Source organism: Pipra filicauda, unplaced genomic scaffold, assembly GCF_003945595.2.
Source record: "Pipra filicauda isolate LSUMZ 115617 unplaced genomic scaffold, ASM394559v2 scaffold38_size3968069_pilon, whole genome shotgun sequence".
Classification (NCBI taxonomy): domain Eukaryota; kingdom Metazoa; phylum Chordata; class Aves; order Passeriformes; family Pipridae; genus Pipra; species Pipra filicauda.
Window position 1 is genome coordinate 999,445 of NW_024104520.1, and position 16,557 is coordinate 1,016,001.

Consider the following 16,557-nt stretch of genomic DNA (forward strand, 5'->3'; position numbering starts at 1 on the left):
ACAGAGCAATGCTATGGTGAAACAACCCAACGCTGGGGCAGGGCAAGGAGAAGAGAGGAAACGCTTCTGTCTAAAGCACACTGAAGAGCAGTCTTCCTAGATAAGAAAAGGTCAATACCAAGAAATGCACTTCTATTAAAATGGTCCCACGTCCTTTGAACATACTAACAATTTCAGTCATGGAAGTTCTTCCTCATTTTACACTCTATTTCATTCCACTATATCAACACATATTTTCTAGAATTATGCCTGTTTCAGTAAAAGTGACATTATTTTTGCATATTATTTTTTTCATTTACTGATCAAAATACTATGTTACTAATAAATAACTTGTATTTTAATGTATCTAAGGAGCTACAAGATGAATATTGTGTGAGTTCTGTATTACTGGAAATTAGTTTGCAATTTTCATATGTATCACAATTTTACTTATTAAATCCATCTTGTTAAAACATTTTATTACATAATCTTATCAAGAGATTAAATCTGTACCAAACTTTAAACTCTGTATTATTACATGTTTACATAGAATGGCAACACTGAGGGATATTCTTTTCCTGTCAGGAATACATCTCAAATATTCACCTTAAATATTAAAATCTCAAATATTAAAAACATCTTCATTTTGCTAGAGTTTGACCTGGAAAATCACCAAGTTCTAGTTAAACTTTTATTTTAGGTAGCTAATGTTCAGCTGTTAAAACATCACACTACCAAAAAAACTTAAGAGACTGTACTTCCACAGCACCAGTCTGACAGTGGCCAAGATCCTACTTTCCTTCTGGTCCTGGTAGAACTAATGTAAAGGGGGTAAGATTTTGTGTAAGCATTCATACACCTGCACAGCAAAAATCTGAAGTAAAACTATATCATCAAGACAGTTCTTTCATTTTAACCCAAACCCTGATTTGATTCACATGAATAACACAAGTAAGAGAAGGAGCACAAAAGCAGGAAGAGAAGATGAGGCTGCAAGAGGAATGTGACACTGCTTCTTGGCACTGCCTTAGAACAACTTAAAAGAATTTTGAAACTTCAGCTCTAGTGTCTGTCTAAACTATTTCTGACAAAATGACTGCGTCAGTCGCGGACACACAGAGGTGTAAGCGACACAGCTCTCCTGGCATAAGCCCTAAGTGCAGTTACACAATCCCTGCCTGTCTCACCAAGGGATGGGGTGGTTAAACTGCTAAGCTGGGCCATGATAGCCATGTACATATGTATCTGCAGCGTTACACCAGCACAGGAGTGTGAGGGCTCCTGCACAGCACAGGCTTTGTCCGGCTGTGCAAGACATTTACAGCACCTCGGAGCACTAACCACGGGCAGGAGTTGTTCAAACCTGACCTGAGCGCCACTGAGATACTCGACATCAGAGCAGGCACAGTGGGAAGGACTCCTTCTGGGTAATCCCCTTCAGGAAAGCCTAAATGAATAAGCAAAATGGATTTTTCTTATCTATTTATGCACGATTCTGTTTTTGATGCAGAACAACTGGAAAACTCTGAAGATAAAGGTGCTTTAAGAATCATTTTGAGCCATACTTCAAATTAGTCATTTTAGAAGCATACAAAGCCATTTGATGCAGACTCTGCAGTCAGTTCTGTATGTCTTACCCTACTTAGGTTGTTAGCAATTCTACACATAAAGGAATCACAGGATTCAGCTCATTTTAAATTGATTATGCTAATTCACTCACAGTCCCAGAGCTTGAAGACTTGTGAAAGTAGCTCAGAATAGTTCTTCTGTACTAGCCTTCCACATGGACACCCTTATTCCAAAGTGGAAGAACTTACCTAAACACCATGAAGGCTCTAAGAGGCTTCCAGAAAGGAGGTAAATACAACACAGCTACCATAATTTCCATTCCTATATGCTACCTCATTTCATAATAGCCTCCTGTACTTTAACACATCCTAACACAGCAAAGTCTTAAAAATACTTTCTCACAGTTTATTTTCAGCTAAAAATAAAACATGGTAAATATTCAGCTCGAAATAAACTACCTGTTTAAGTAAAACACGGACTAATGTATTTGTGGGTTTGGGTTTTTTCCTCCCTTCATAAAACACTCTATAGACTTTTTTTAGGATCTGAAGGCACATCACTTTAAACCTGTCTTTTTTACACTAACTAGACTTATACAAATCATTATTCTTTCCTTTCCCGATGACCTGTTCGTCTTACTGGCTATTAATGAATACAAATTATGAAATAATGAACTTCAATTAGTTTCCTATGTGTTTAGTGACAACAAAGGCAGACAGGACACCTCTATTACCATTCCAACAGAAGAATGATACACAGTATGAGCCCAGCTCTCTCAGATGTCAGCATAGCCAAACTGGAGTCACACTGTAGGACTGACTTTTACGGTGTCCAATAAAGCATAAGCAACAAATGAAGCTTCTTCTATAGCCAGGGATACTCACAACATCTGCCTCCTGTGCAGACACTTTGAAGATTAGACAGGAGCAATCCATGGCCTTAGCACAATTCTGTTACAATACACCAGACCAACAGATACAGATCTGGTCCTCAAACAAGATTATTTTTGCTGCTCACAGAGGTGACTTATTTATTACACAGACTCTATTTTATTAAATACTCATGGCAAGCATACTCAAGTACTCTGAATTCAAATATTAAAAATACTAACACAAATACAATCCAAAGGGAAAATGCTAGATAAGTCAAGAGTGCAAAAGTGGACTACATCCAACTCAGAACATTTTGTGATTCTGTGAAACATCCCTAAAGTGCCATATAGAATATTTGTCAACATTCCTACTCTTTGCCATAAAAGAACTTACTTGGTTACTTTTCTTAACTTAATTGCATCAAAGTTTTACCTAGTTTGTCGAAGACAAAAAAGGTAGCCTGCATATTAATGATAAAGTTTAACCAAAAGTATTTACTCAATTTAATACCAGCAGCAATTATTACTCTAAAGTGATAGAGGACAGTAATGACAATAATCCTTATTAGGATTATGGAACAAGCTAAAACCATTTAACAGGTGAATAATTTAAGAACTACACTAAGTACCTGCACTAGCTTAAAGCAAAATAAAGACCACTGCACAACTGATGACTGGATTGTTAACCAGCGCTGTCTTACAATTTATACTTACACAAATTTACTATGATAAAATGTTAATTTTTTTTAAGATTTCATACTAAGTAAAGTGAACTAACCTTAAGACTTGTACAATTCTTTCCTATTAAAGCTAAACTCCTGGAAACAATCACAGAAGAATGAATGGAAGACTGGAATTGTTAAAGGGTTGGCTAACTCCTAGCATCCTTTTAGATCCACAGAGTTGTGGTCAGAGGGTACCATCACCAGCTCCTGTCTAACTCCTAATCCTAAACTGAATAACCCACTCCTGTAACCAGTGACTGCTCTCTTTCCTCAGGTTTTTAAGAGATTACCAAAGACAACCAAGTGAGCCTGACTCCAGGGAGACCAAGCGGTTTTTTTCTGTTTTCCACTTACTCCCCAAATCTTCAGGGTTCTGCCTGATATGTAGACCACTCACTAGAAATCTGGACTCAACTGGATACACATTAACACAAAAAAATGCCACCAACCAACCAGAGGAATAAGCAGTGAATCTTGCCTTCCCTGCACTATTCCCACTACCAACACGTGGCCAACTCATGGGTCTGGGTCAAATGATCACTAACATTGTTTGTTAAGTATTTTTAATCACAGATTTAAGTAATATTCATAATACTAGTACTGATGAGTATCTACACAATACTGATCCTAAAAGTGCAATGGTATTATATTCACAGAACTTGAAAAAGAGCTACACGGTTCAGGTACAGAGGTGTTAAACTACAAATAAGTTAGTAATTCAGAAAGAGCACCACAGAAGCAAGAATAATATGCAGTTTTCTTAACATTTCCTAGTAAATGCATTTTGTAAATGCATTCTTCAGTTACCCAAAAAGTGGCTTATGGCCAAACTCATTTGATGACAAAGAATTACAGATTCATTCTCCATTATTTTCCAGCACAAACTGGAAAATATAACCAAACACATCACAGACAGAATTAAGAAAACCAAAGATGCACAGTAATGGCATTTTACCATGCTTTTTATACAATTAGAGGAGACAGGTCTAAACCTTCTCTTGCCTAAAATCATAGACATGGCTTGAAAAACACAGTAGACAAAATTATTTTTGGCAATGTAATAAAGATCTCACAAACAACTATTTTAAAGTTAAGATAACCTTCACATTTCAGAGAAATTAAGCTTAAAGAAGCAGTACAGATCTCATAATTGCTCTAACATTAGGGTTCCTAACCAGAACTTGTTCAACATAAAAACCCTGACAGCTTTGCATCTCCCAGCTTTGCATCTATCCAGCCTCCGATTTGAAGAGTATTCATTATTGTCTGACAATAGTAAAAACTTCTGAACTAAAAAGAAACAGTCTACGCTAAAATTCAATTTATTTACAGGGGAAAGGTATACCAGATGTGGTGACAGAGCTGGAACTGGTGTTTCTCTCACAAACATAAAAAAACCCAGTAATTTAAAAACAAACTCATACTAGAAATACAGAATAATGTAGGAACAGGTACCTGGGTGGCCTTTAGGCCTTATTTCCGCTCAAAACAGGTCCAGTGAGAGCAAGTTGCTCAAGAACCTGCTGAGTTTTGAACACCTCCAAGGAGAGAAATTCTGAAATCTCACTGGTGAATCTGTTTAAACGTTTGGCTACTATCATTGTAATTTTCTTCCCCAGTGTCTAGTCAGAATTTCCCAGCTTGGGTCTGTTGCCTCTCATCATATCCCTGTGAACTTCCGAGACAAGTCTGGTTCTTCTCAAGAACCTCTCATCAGGTATTTTTGAATAATAGGAAGATGTCCCTTTGAATAGTTCTCAACTCTTTCACCCTCTTCTCATACATCTTGTGCTCCACTCCCTTAACCACATTGATGGTGTTCTGCTGGGCTCACTTCAGTATATATCAACATCCTACCCTGGAAAGCCCAAAACTGGATACAGTACACCACATATAGTCTCATAAGCACAGAACAGAGGTGGAAAATCATTTCTCACAACCCACTGACTACATTCTTGCTAATGTAACCCGGTATGTGCAGGGCTTTCTTTGCCACAAGAGCACTGCTGAATCCTGTTCAACTTGATGCCCATTAGGTCATGAAGTTCTTTTCCTGCTTTGTTTCCAGTCAGTCCCCATACTGTATGTACTGATGCATGGAGTTACTTCCTCCCAGGTGGAGGACTTGGTACCTACCTCAGCTGAACTTCAAAAGGTTCCTGTCAGCACATTAATTTCTCCAGCCTACTAAGATTCCTTTACATAGCAGTCTCGTGCTCCAATGTGCTGACACTCTCCCCCACACACCTTTTTAATCATATGCAAGCCTTTTGAGAGACTGAAGAAAGACTGATACCAATATAATAACAGTAGTTTAAAAGTTCTTATCTTTACACCTTTTTTACCTTTATGCCTTTTAATTAACTAAGCACACTCTAACTTTATTCACACAGTTTTTCTGGTTTTGGCTGGGATAGAGCTAATTTTCTTCCTAATAACTGGTACAAGGCTGTGTTTTGGATTAAGTATGAGAATAATGTTGATAACACAGATGTTTTAGTTGTTGCTGGGTAGTGCTTACTTTAAGTCAAGGACTTTCCAGTTTCCCGTACTCTGCCAGCGAGGAGGTGCAAAAGAAGTTTGGAGGGAGCATGGCCAGGACAGCTGACCTGAACTGACCTGACCTGACTGGCCAAAGGTATATTCCCTACCACAGAATGTCACCCTCAGTATATGAACTTGGGGGATGGCCCGGAGGTTGGCTGGTTGCTACTCAAGGATGGGCTGGGCATAGGTGAGCAAGTGGTGAGCAATCGCACTGTGCATCCCCTGTCTTTCCCTGGTTTTATTCCTCTCTCTCTTTTTGTAATCTCCCTTTTCATTACTATTACTAAAATTTGTTACTTTATTTCAATCATTAAACTTTTTTTATCTCAACACATGGGTTTTACCTTTTTCCAGTTCTCCTTCCCATTCCATTGCAGGGAGTGGGGTGTCCAATCAGCAGCTGCACCATACCCAGTTGCCCACTGGGATTAAACCATGACAACAATTTCACTGCACTCACTAAACCTATTCTTACAAACCAAAAGTTAAGCACATGCATCAGCATAAAATGGATACTATTTAAAACACGGCTCAGGAACCAGAACAGAAGACACCTCATTGTTATATATCTGCGTTGATTCTACATGATAAATAGGAGGAAAACCAAGTATCCTTCTATTAACACTAAAGCACAAATACTACTAAAAGTTTCCATCTTAGTGAATTCAGCATCTATCACCCAAGACTGCCCAAATATAAACAAACCAAAGTAATGGAGTTTTTCCGAGCCTGAAGATTAAGTACTTGCTTTTCCAAAAAGCAAGAAAATTTCAGAGATGCCACTTAGTATCTCACTATAAACAGACATAAATCACAAGATTGCTACAGGCGATGATAAAAGGCAACACCAGAGCTACTCAATAGGTCTTTAAAAGTCTAAGAAGGGATACAGTGTGGCAGACTACTATTACTGCTCCTGTAAATCACAAAAACACATAGCAGACTCCAAAACAAATATCCACTTCCTTCTTGGAAATTAGGTACTTCAAATTTTTGTCGTTAACCTACTGTCTCTGCTTGAATGCTACTTTGGTTTCAACTAAGTTAAAAATGTCACCTGCTACTTCACATATCTGTTCATGCAGATATTCGTATTGCATAACCGCGGCTGAGTTTCATTTGTTCAAAGCTCTACCTGGGTTTACCTCCCATAAACGTCTCCCTCTTCACATCTGTAAGAGGAGAACACTTCACATATAGCAGCGTCTCTCTTCTTGCTAGGAGGAAGCTATGCTTCCCAGTGTGTTACCTTCAGTATCAGAGCAGAGGTTTCACTGTCAAAGGTGTCAATTAGCCTCTGACTTACAGATGGCTAGAAAATACCTTACATTTTCACGTGATAAAAGAAAGTGGATGGCCAATTAAACATTGAATCCTTCAATGCTAGCACAGCGTAATTTTGTAGAAGTGTAACACTGATGCTCTATTAAAATATGAAAATGAGCCACACATAATGTTTAACATACCTGATCCACTACAACATGTCTCAGCATCAGTCTTTAAGTGACCACAAGATTTTTCAACATGTCTGGCATTTAATAATGACTAGAATTTCCTCTCATAAGACAGCTGCTTATAAACAGAGAGCAGGTAAGGATCTGGCTACCTACTGCAGCATTCCAGTAACTCTATTTTAAAATAATACCAGCTAACCTTCACCAAAACCTTTTACTACTAACTAAAAGTGGGATACCATTCTTCCACCTATTTTTTGGTTTCTCCATCATGCTGCAGCTTCATACTTCTGTTGCAAACACATTTTGTGGCTTTTCAATTTCAGCCCATAAAAAAGGTATCAGATTAATGAAACAACAGAAAAAGGAAAGAGATAAAGGTGAACAACTGACCCCTTGCCTAGACTAGGACCGTGATCTGATTTAATGTACTGTCGACTCATTTTAGAATTTTAATACAAGCTTAGCATAATACAGTATAGTACACATATTTAACCAGTCAACTTACTTCCTAGACTAACTTAACAGCTTCATCTTTGTTAGAGATGCACAGTACCTCATCTACCTCAGAATTGTAAAGGTTTCTTTGCACAGAAAAAGTAAAAAGTGTTATTTAAATCATACCTTGGAGAGCATCCCTGACAAAGAAATTGTTGCTGGTTTCATCTATTTAATTCAAATATTTAAGAGATGCAAAGTTGCAGGGATGTCTCTTAAATACACAATACACTACTTATTAAGTTAATGTATAGGGTTTATGATAAAATAGAAATAATAAAGCTCAGGTGTGAAAAGACTTAAAATACCTTTACAAAATACTCAAGAAGCCCCAAACTCAACTTAAAAAAAAAATTAAACATCCTTCATCTCTTTCCTGTAAACCAAAGAGCAAGATAATATTCCATATTTTAGTGATTTCCCAGAAATGACATTTAACTCAAGTGCTAAGTAATATGAAAAGTATATTTAGTCCTATAAGTAGTGAGGATTCATAGATCTTTATCCATAGCAAGGATAAACACACTTTTCAGAATTAAAGAATTCTTTAATTCTGAAAAGTGTGTTTATTCTTGCTATGGATAAATATCTTCATCAATATTTAAAAGTGGAATTTAGTGCTTACAATACATACTTCAAATGCAGAATGAATTAACTGCCATCCAGCTGCTCCCTTTTAAAAACATCTCTAGTTCCACCACTCTATTTCAGCTGAAAGGCGAGTACTGGAATAAGACAGAGAACAAACTTCTTTGTACTTTTTCCCAGTGTGCCTGCCCCCTTCCCCAGGCATTTGTGCTCCTCCTGCATCTAGAAGGAAATGGGGGAGGGGGCTGCTCTTCACGTTCAAGTGTAACTCAAAGCATTAAATCAAGAATAATTTAAGTACAGGTAATGTGAGCCACTTTGCCTTCAGAGAGGGACTTAAAAACTTCTAAATAACAAATTCAGCATGACCATTTAAGAAAAACTTTTCATTTTCTTTTTTAAAGAAACAAAGTCTAATAAGAATTTTAGTACACAGAAAGAAAACCTTTTTTTGTTCTTTTGCGATTTGTAGTATTTAGCTGGACTTTTATTCACTATCTCACTCCACGTATTTTCACATTCAGTGAAAAGTGATACTGACACCATAGTTTGACTGCCTTGGAATGTACAAATGTTCACAAAAAACATTTGCTTGCAACTTTGATAACCACTGAGTAATGCTGAAATTTGGCATTCAAGGCAGGGGAGCTAGTATAGTCTGTAAACAGCAGTTTTTATACATAACTGCTACATCAGTGTAACACTCATGTATAGCTCGCTAGTGGCAGAAAAAAAGAAATATCAGAGTCTTCTGTACCATAATTTTCAAATTCCATAAACTGAGTTTCATAAGAATTATGGTCTTATTTCTGGAAGCTTTAGGCAGCTTAAGGGCTATTTTATAGTAGTATTCATTTCCAAAATTCAGTACTAGGCCCTTCAGTGCACAGACTAAACAAATAGGAATAATGAAAAATGCACACACTAGATGCAACCTTTACAGTAAGAAAATTTAGCATGGACCTCCCCCAAAACCTATTTCAGTTAAGGCTTCTTTTTTTTTCTACATAAACAAAAAAAAAAGGGTCTTGAAGCCTGTACACAGCACTTCCAAATAGAGACTTCTTTGTTTCCACAGTATCAGCTGGTTATATGGGGAATGAGGTCTAGATCTAGCTTTGGTATAAAGGTATCCACCTAGAAATTTCTCTTAGTCTACATGCAATTCTGTATTTGCAGTCCAATAGCTTGGCAAAATCAGCCTGGGCTCTGAAGGCAGCTGTAAAATAAGGCCCTTACATTTTTCTAGGTGTTAGTTCAAGCTGCATAGCAACAATGCTCTTAGCACACAATTTAAAAGCACATCAACTACTGCTACCCTAATATGTTTTCCTTAAGCCATTAGTACCTTTCAAAAATTATCCTCCCAATTTTTCCTCTGTGAATACATCCAGATTTCTAAAACACCATCTTTAAGAGTTACATATTCACATTAATATTTCACAAGCATCTAACCTGCAACATCATCCCAAGTAGGACAATGACGACACAAGCACTAAAACCTATCTGGCTGACGTCCACCAACTCAGACACAGACACAGCAAAAGCTGTATTGATATAACACTACAAACACTGCTATATATCCCCCCAGACTGATCCGAACTTCTTTCCTGTCGCCCTGAAGGTAGTCAGCCTCTCTTTCTGACCACCAAATACCTCCGAACACACTGTTCAGGAAACGAGGTAACATGACTGTAATGAGTGAGGCTTTAAAAGCATCAATCTGAAGGTGAGTAAACCTGCAGTGGGATAAAGGAAGTTCTGTATACAGGCAAGCTAAATAAATGGGTTTTTAATGGCAACCGTTCAGAAAAACCCCAAACATTAAACCCGTCTCCCGCAGTCTCTGGTACTGGCGGGCCAGAGGAGTCAGCTAAAGGGTGAGGGGGATGCGTGGGGTCACGTACCCCCACCTCGCCCTCACCAATCCACCTCATCCATACATCCACCCATCCATCCCTCCGCTCCCGGCCCTGCCGGCGGCGCGCGGGCGGACGCGGGAGGGCGCGTGCCGGGGGTCCCCGCAGGCCGGGCCGGCCCGGCCCCGTGGCTCTGGCCTGGCAGCGCTCCCGGGCACCGGCCGCCGGGAGCCCTCGCTGGGGGCCGGCCCGCCCGGCCTCCTCGGGCCCCGCCGCCGCGCTTCCTACGGCCCCCTCCGCCGGCTCCCAACGGCCAGCGGGCCCCGTCTCCCCGGGAATCGCCATTCCTCTCCCCGAGGCCGCGGGACGGGCCCACCCCCGGCGCGGGGAGGTGGGGCCGGGAGGGGAGCGGGGTCCCCGCGCAGGCCGGCGGGGCGCCCGCACCGTCCCCCGCTGCCCACGCTCACACGGGGGAGGGTGGCGGCGGCGCGCAGGGGGAGAGGTTCTGACCTCCTCGCTCTTCAGCACCTCCTTGAACTCCCGCTTGATCCTCTGCACCGCGATGTTGGCCATCTCCGCAGCGGGCACCCCCTCGCCGCCCCTCCGCGCCGGGCCCAGCGAGCTCCGCCGTCGCTCCGCTGGAGAACTCCCGGCCCCACCAAAATGGCGCCCGCGTCGAGCATGCGCGGTGGGGCCGCCGCTGCTCCTCAGGAGGGGCCGCGAGAGCGCGGCCGGAGCGGCACCGGGGCTGTTGTGGGGCCGGGGCTGGGGCCAGGCGGTGCCGGCGAGGCGGCTGCGCTCTCGGCCACCTCCTGCCCGCTGCCCCCGCGGGGAAGGGTGCGCTGCCCACCTGGGGACGCGCAGGGGTCCGCCCTGCTGGCCGCCAGGGACACTTGCCCGCAGACCCGCTCGCGCCGCTCGCCCCGGCACGGGCCGGGCGGGCCCAGGAGAGAGCGTGAGGAGGAACCTCCTCGGGTAAAGCCCGCAGGCACAGCCTGCCCCGGGCCACAGCGGAGGCCGTTGTTTTGTCACGGCTCCCGCCAGGTGAACCCCGAGGCACCGGCTGGGGAAGGGGTGACGGAGCGCTCTCGGGAGGGCTGGGCCGGTCCGAGGTAGCGGGGGGAAAGCCTGAGGTGTCCCAGAGGAAACAGCTGGCATGTTTGCTAGGGAAGCCCCCGAGCAAAAAAAACCAGGAATGTCTCACGTGCCTTGAGAATCTAGTCAACCTGGCCCATACAGCTGCTCCCATGTATGTTTTTCCCCTTATGCTCCCGGACCAGCGATTTGCCCTCTTTCCACCCTCACCCTTCTTTTGCGGACGCCGGTGTCTCCTCACACGGGAGGCCGAGGAACAGGCAGCTCTGAGGGGACAGCGTAAGGAACTGTTTCTTTCTACGGATTCTGCTACAAGATTTTGAAAGTAGAGTAAAAGCCGAACGTCTGTCCTGCCTAATGGACTGTTACGTTTTATTGCAGAAGCAAACACGAGGACCCACAGATGTTGCTTCTGTTCTGGAATCTGAAATAGGATAACACTAATCATCCCTGCTAGCTTGAGCTGTGTAAAATAAGGCAAGCTATGGAAGGGCATAGATAGATTTTCAGAGGGGAACGTGAGATTGCATTTAGAACTGTTGTTTATTCAGGAACTAGAGGCTTTCAAGACATTAAGGTTTATAGAAACAATTTATAGGGCCCCCTTTTAACCGTGCACTGCAGGACAATGTACGACATAGACATTTATCTCAGCAAATGTCTACTTCTGGTATGGCTGTCATCTGCAAGTGCTGTTTATTTATCTCCATTAGTATACACAGCATTTTGACTTTTATATACACAGTAAAGAAAGTATGAGCCAAACAAACAAAAAAAAAAATCTGGCAACTTTATACAGAAGCATCTAGTCCTTTCTCTGTGTGTTTACTCTTCCCCTTTGGTTTGACTGGAAAAAGTCAATTTTTCTGCAAAAATGTTGTACCATGGGCATCTGTTCATCAAATTAGGTCTTCTTCAGACTGAAACTTGTTTTAAATGTGTTGTACAATGCAGCTTTTCAGCTGAGGTTTTCAGTACTTTTTGAGAAGGACCATTTTGCAGTAGATCTGATTTCTTTTTAATGACTTACGGTATGATCTTGGACCTTCAGAATAATTTAGACATCTAAGTCCCACTGATGTGTCTTAAGTTCCTTTTGAAAGAGGTAGGCTGTGATTTTCTGTGCCATTGGCTCTCACCAGTAAAATAAGGGTAATAACTCTTTTCTGCCTCTTAGAGCTCTTAGATGAAAGTTCGGTCTATGGTGTGCTGTGCTCCTATGAGAACTATAGACAAAAATTATAAAGGTAGTACATAAAATCTCTGGGTTAAATGCCTCACATATTTTAAGAAAGCTCATACAAAGAAGCTGATCTTCTGATATTCAGATTTTGCTCTGAATGGAGTGGAAAACATGACCTTTATCAAGTGTCAGAGTCCTTTGTGTTCCCGTGAGTATACTTGTATGTTATAGGTAGTAGACATCCAGTAAGGGCCGTAGTAAAGGGCAATGATTTTGCCTGGTTTGTACCTAGGTTCATTTTTATGTGCTCATTTGGATTACAAATGTCAGAGTCTGTTACTGCAAAAATGAAATTTGAATGAATACTATGAATTACTGTATCTCTTTTCCTTAGTATACCCCACTCCTTTCTCTTGCCTTAAAACGCATCTTTCACTTATCTCACAGCTGTTTCATAATCTCCATATACTGTGTTAATTTTCTCTTGCTGAAAAATAGGAAGGCTTTTTAGGTGGTAGAACAGAGCAATGATGAGTTTTGACAGGATCAAAATTACATAAAAATCGGTACCTTATGTAATCAGCATGCTGGGGTTATCATTGTATACCTCCTATATTTTATGCTTTATTATAGTTTACTATTTTACAGAAGACTCTACAGGGTTTTAGGACAGAACAGGACCATAGACTAGCAGTCTTAGAATAGGGGCTTTGAGTTTTTATTTTAGTTTGCTTTAGGGTTTTTTTTTTTTGTTTGAGGCTTTTTGTTTGGTTTTGTTTTGTTTTTGTTAAATAAGAAAATGCTTAGAAAAAAAATTATAACATCCCCTCTTTGTGTTGATTTCAGTGACTTCCATGTCTGACTCCATAGTATATTTTATGGTATGTTGATAATATAGTCCTGTGTTTATCCTCTGAATTAAGTTCTCATTAGTCTTTTGCCCTTAGAAAAATCCATACACAAAATGTAAAACTCTAGTCCATTGAACATAGTCAGCTCACGTTTTGAATTATAAAATTTTGTAGTGTATCTGATTTCAGGAGATAGCTCTTTCATTGATCCTATCATCAATTTAGCCTCAAACCAAACAGTTCTTTCAATAGCAACTTTCACAGACCAGCTGCAGATTGGTCTATTCTTTTGTGCATTGGTGTTGATCAGAACTAATAGAGCGGGAGATACAATTCTGAGTATCCATATTGTTTACTATGTTTGGCATATTGCTTTGAAGTACTTCTGGAAGTGGGAGCAGGAGATACCGTATATAAATAAAGTTCAAACTATGTAAGATTACTGCAGGAGTAAAGTTAATCGGATCAGTGTCTGTAACATAAGGTCAGTGGTTGTAAGGCCTCAGCCCAAGCTCTCAATAGGGAAAGGCTGACAATGTTCATTAGCCAATGCTAGGATAACCAAAAATCCTAAATCATGTATCCTGTATCATTTCCCATGTCATATGGGAAGTACTGTCTATCATACAACCTATATATAGGACACAGTTGCCCACCTTTTCATGGAAAAGTGGCTGTTGCTCATGCATAGTTTGCGCGTGTTGGACTCACTGTACGTCCAAATAGTCACCATGTGCATGGTCCATCTCTCTGAGACTGTGGATGCCCCACAACCCTGGTGTACTGCCTGGGGACTCCAACGTGTTTATGACACCACTAAGTATGATTAAATATATGTTCTTCAAGTTAAAATTCTTGGAGATCTTTTTCTCACTTCCATATTTTCCTAATTTTATTCTGTTCATATCAATGGGATATTTTCCTATTAGAATTACTCAGAGAGAATTTGGAATTATTGAGGTTGTTCCCCATGATTACAGGAAAATTACATTTTTGAAATGATAGCTTTCCAGCATGCAGCATTCTGTTCCTCTTTTGCTGTTTTATATCTTGCATAACAAGACTTCCCCCTCCTCATCTTGGCTTTAGTTTAGAAAAATCAAAACTATCGGGCTTGATCTTCTCTCATTGTTGCTGGAAGATTTCTTATTGGAGAGGAGAGCTGTCTCAAGAGATATGTATATTGATTTCAGTTACTTTAGAAACAGGGGTTGAACCTGTAGCATTTTTAATTCTTATTTTATTTATTTCATGAGCTATCTACATGAGTATTAACTTTAAAGGCTACGTTAGTATCAGATTATATGCATTTTGCATTTAAATGTTCATATGCTCATTTATAATAATGCTTTATTTTAAAAAAATCAGCAGCAAATAATATTCATATAACTAGGTCGATTTTAAATTTAACCTTCTTTTTCCACTGAAGTTACACCTACAGTCCTCTTTTTATGATCCCAGCTTTTAACAGAGAGGCCTACATGCCAGAAATTGTCTTTTTTAGCTGCATATAATTCAGCAATTTCAGAGTCTACAAGTAAATTTAGCCCGCACGTTTATTGTCTGTCATAGTGTGTTCCTGTTGTAGCAGCATCTGGATGACTCAACTTATTGCAAAGATTAGCTTTATTTATAAAAATAACTAACTGGTCGTGCAAGTTGACCGAGTTTTAAGTTGTCATCTTAACTTTCCTGTTCCTCCTATAGGTGCCCATGTCTGGTTGCGTGGCCAGGTGTGAGAGTGCCCTCTCCTGGGTGGAACAGGCAGTTTGGCTTGCTCGCTTGAGACGGATCCCTCTGTTGGGAAGCCCTTTGCCTTACAAAGAGCTCACGGTACTGTCACTGCCTTGAGGAAGAACTTGTAGGAGTTCTGCAGGCAGAAATGCCAAAAACAGGAGAACAGAAACTAATGCGATGTTACGGAAGAGAGAGAAGGTATTCACTCATGATGCCTGCACTTAACAATTTAGATTTTTCATGTAATTAGCAGCTGACATACATGCATTAAAAGGCACTACGGGTTCTAGCTAAACATTAGAGTGATCTGAAGTAATTCAATTTGAATTCATATGATGAAATTCATCTGATTTAGTGGAGTTAGACCAGAAATCAATTCAAGTATTGATTTTACATCAATCCATCTATGGCTTAAACAAGACATAGCAAAGTTTTAATTAAATAATGAATGTGCAGAAATTTTTGGTAGTTTAATAACACCCTATTATTCTTCACTTGTAATGAACTTCTATTATAAATTGACAGGACACCCTGGACTTCTATTAATTTAGTGGCCTGCCAATATCTTCTAAATTAATGTTACATCTTGGTGAGGTCGACAAAGGTTACATAAAGACCTTTGTTCTGTTCCCTACACTTCTCTTGCAGTTGTCTGAGAACGAACACCATGTCTGTGGTACTCCTGTTGGCTCTGAAACCACACTGACTTTCAGGAAGGATTCCTTCTGCTATAGCGGGTATTAGTCTGTTCAAGAGTATTCTTGCCAGGATTTTGCCAGCAATGGAGAGCAGAGTAATACCACGGTAGTTTGAGCAGTCAGATTTAATTCCTTTCTTGTTATACAAAGTGAAGATGACTGCATCACGAAGGTCAGATTACGCTTGAAGAAAAGCACCAAGATCAGTGTTTACAGAGCCATAGTGCTGTCGACTCTCTTGTATGGTTCCGAATCATGGGTCACCTACTGCCACCACCTGCGACTCCTGGAACGGTTCCATCAACGCTGCCTCCGAACAATCTTAAACATCCACTGGTCAGATTATGTGGCCAATACATCTGTTCTAGAGCAAGCAGCAGTCACAAGTATCGAGGCCATGTTGATGAGAACACAGCTGCGATGGGCAGGGCACGTCTCCAGGATGAAGGATCACCGCCTCCCTAAGATCTTGCTTTACGGTGAACTTGCCACTGTCTGCCGCATGAGAGGAGCCCCAAAGAAAAGATACAAGGACTCCCTGAAACAACATCTCAGCCTTGGCCATATTGATCACCATAACTGGTCTACTCTGGCCTCCAGTCGGGAGGCCTGGAGACACACCATCTATAACGCAGCTGTCTCCTTTGAGAACACACGCAGGATCACTCTCGAGGAGAAAAGGCAACGCAGAAAGAACCGTGTCTTGCAGAATACACCATCTAAAGAGTCTTTCTACTGTGCCTTTTGCAATTGGATATGTCTGTCTCATATTGGCCTCATAAGTCACCAACGTACCTGTAAAAAATGTGGATAGAGCCTTCCCAAATCTTCGTTCACGAAGCCCAGCCATGAATGTTACATCTGAATCTGATGTTTCTGGTCGGAAAACACAGATATAAACAG

At 40.8% G+C, this 16,557-nt stretch overlaps 2 protein-coding genes across 2 annotated transcripts in view; one reads left to right on the plus strand and one right to left on the minus strand.

Moving 5' to 3' along the window:
* Window positions 1-10,749, minus strand: part of UBE2K (ubiquitin conjugating enzyme E2 K) — a 46,679-nt gene extending 35,930 nt beyond the window's left edge. The window contains exon 1 of the mRNA XM_027731593.2: window positions 10,601-10,749. Coding sequence (XP_027587394.1) covers window positions 10,601-10,663 — 63 coding nt within the window. The 5' untranslated portion in view covers window positions 10,664-10,749. The remainder of the gene's footprint in view (window positions 1-10,600) is intronic.
* Window positions 10,750-10,753: 4 nt separating this feature from the next.
* On the plus strand, window positions 10,754-15,251 carry LOC120323969. The gene is made up of 3 exons (XM_039385011.1): window positions 10,754-11,045; window positions 11,102-11,464; window positions 14,927-15,251. The coding sequence occupies exons 1-3, from the start codon at window positions 10,754-10,756 to the stop codon at window positions 14,956-14,958; spliced, it is 687 nt and encodes a 228-aa protein (XP_039240945.1). The 3' UTR covers window positions 14,959-15,251.
* Window positions 15,252-16,557: the final 1,306 nt, after the last annotated feature.

What these genes read in the sequence shown, in the direction of transcription:
- LOC120323969 (XM_039385011.1), top strand. Translation starts at nt 10,754, where the DNA reads ATGGCGCCCGCGTCGAGCATGCGCGGTGGGGCCGCCGCTGCTCCTCAG. An exon ending in GGGCGGGCCCAGGAGAGAGC is followed by an intron (nt 11,046 to 11,101) that starts GTGAGGAGGAAC and finishes CCCGGGCCACAG; the next exon opens with CGGAGGCCGTTGTTTTGTCA. An exon ending in GGCAGCTCTGAGGGGACAGC is followed by an intron (nt 11,465 to 14,926) that starts GTAAGGAACTGT and finishes TTCCTCCTATAG; the next exon opens with GTGCCCATGTCTGGTTGCGT.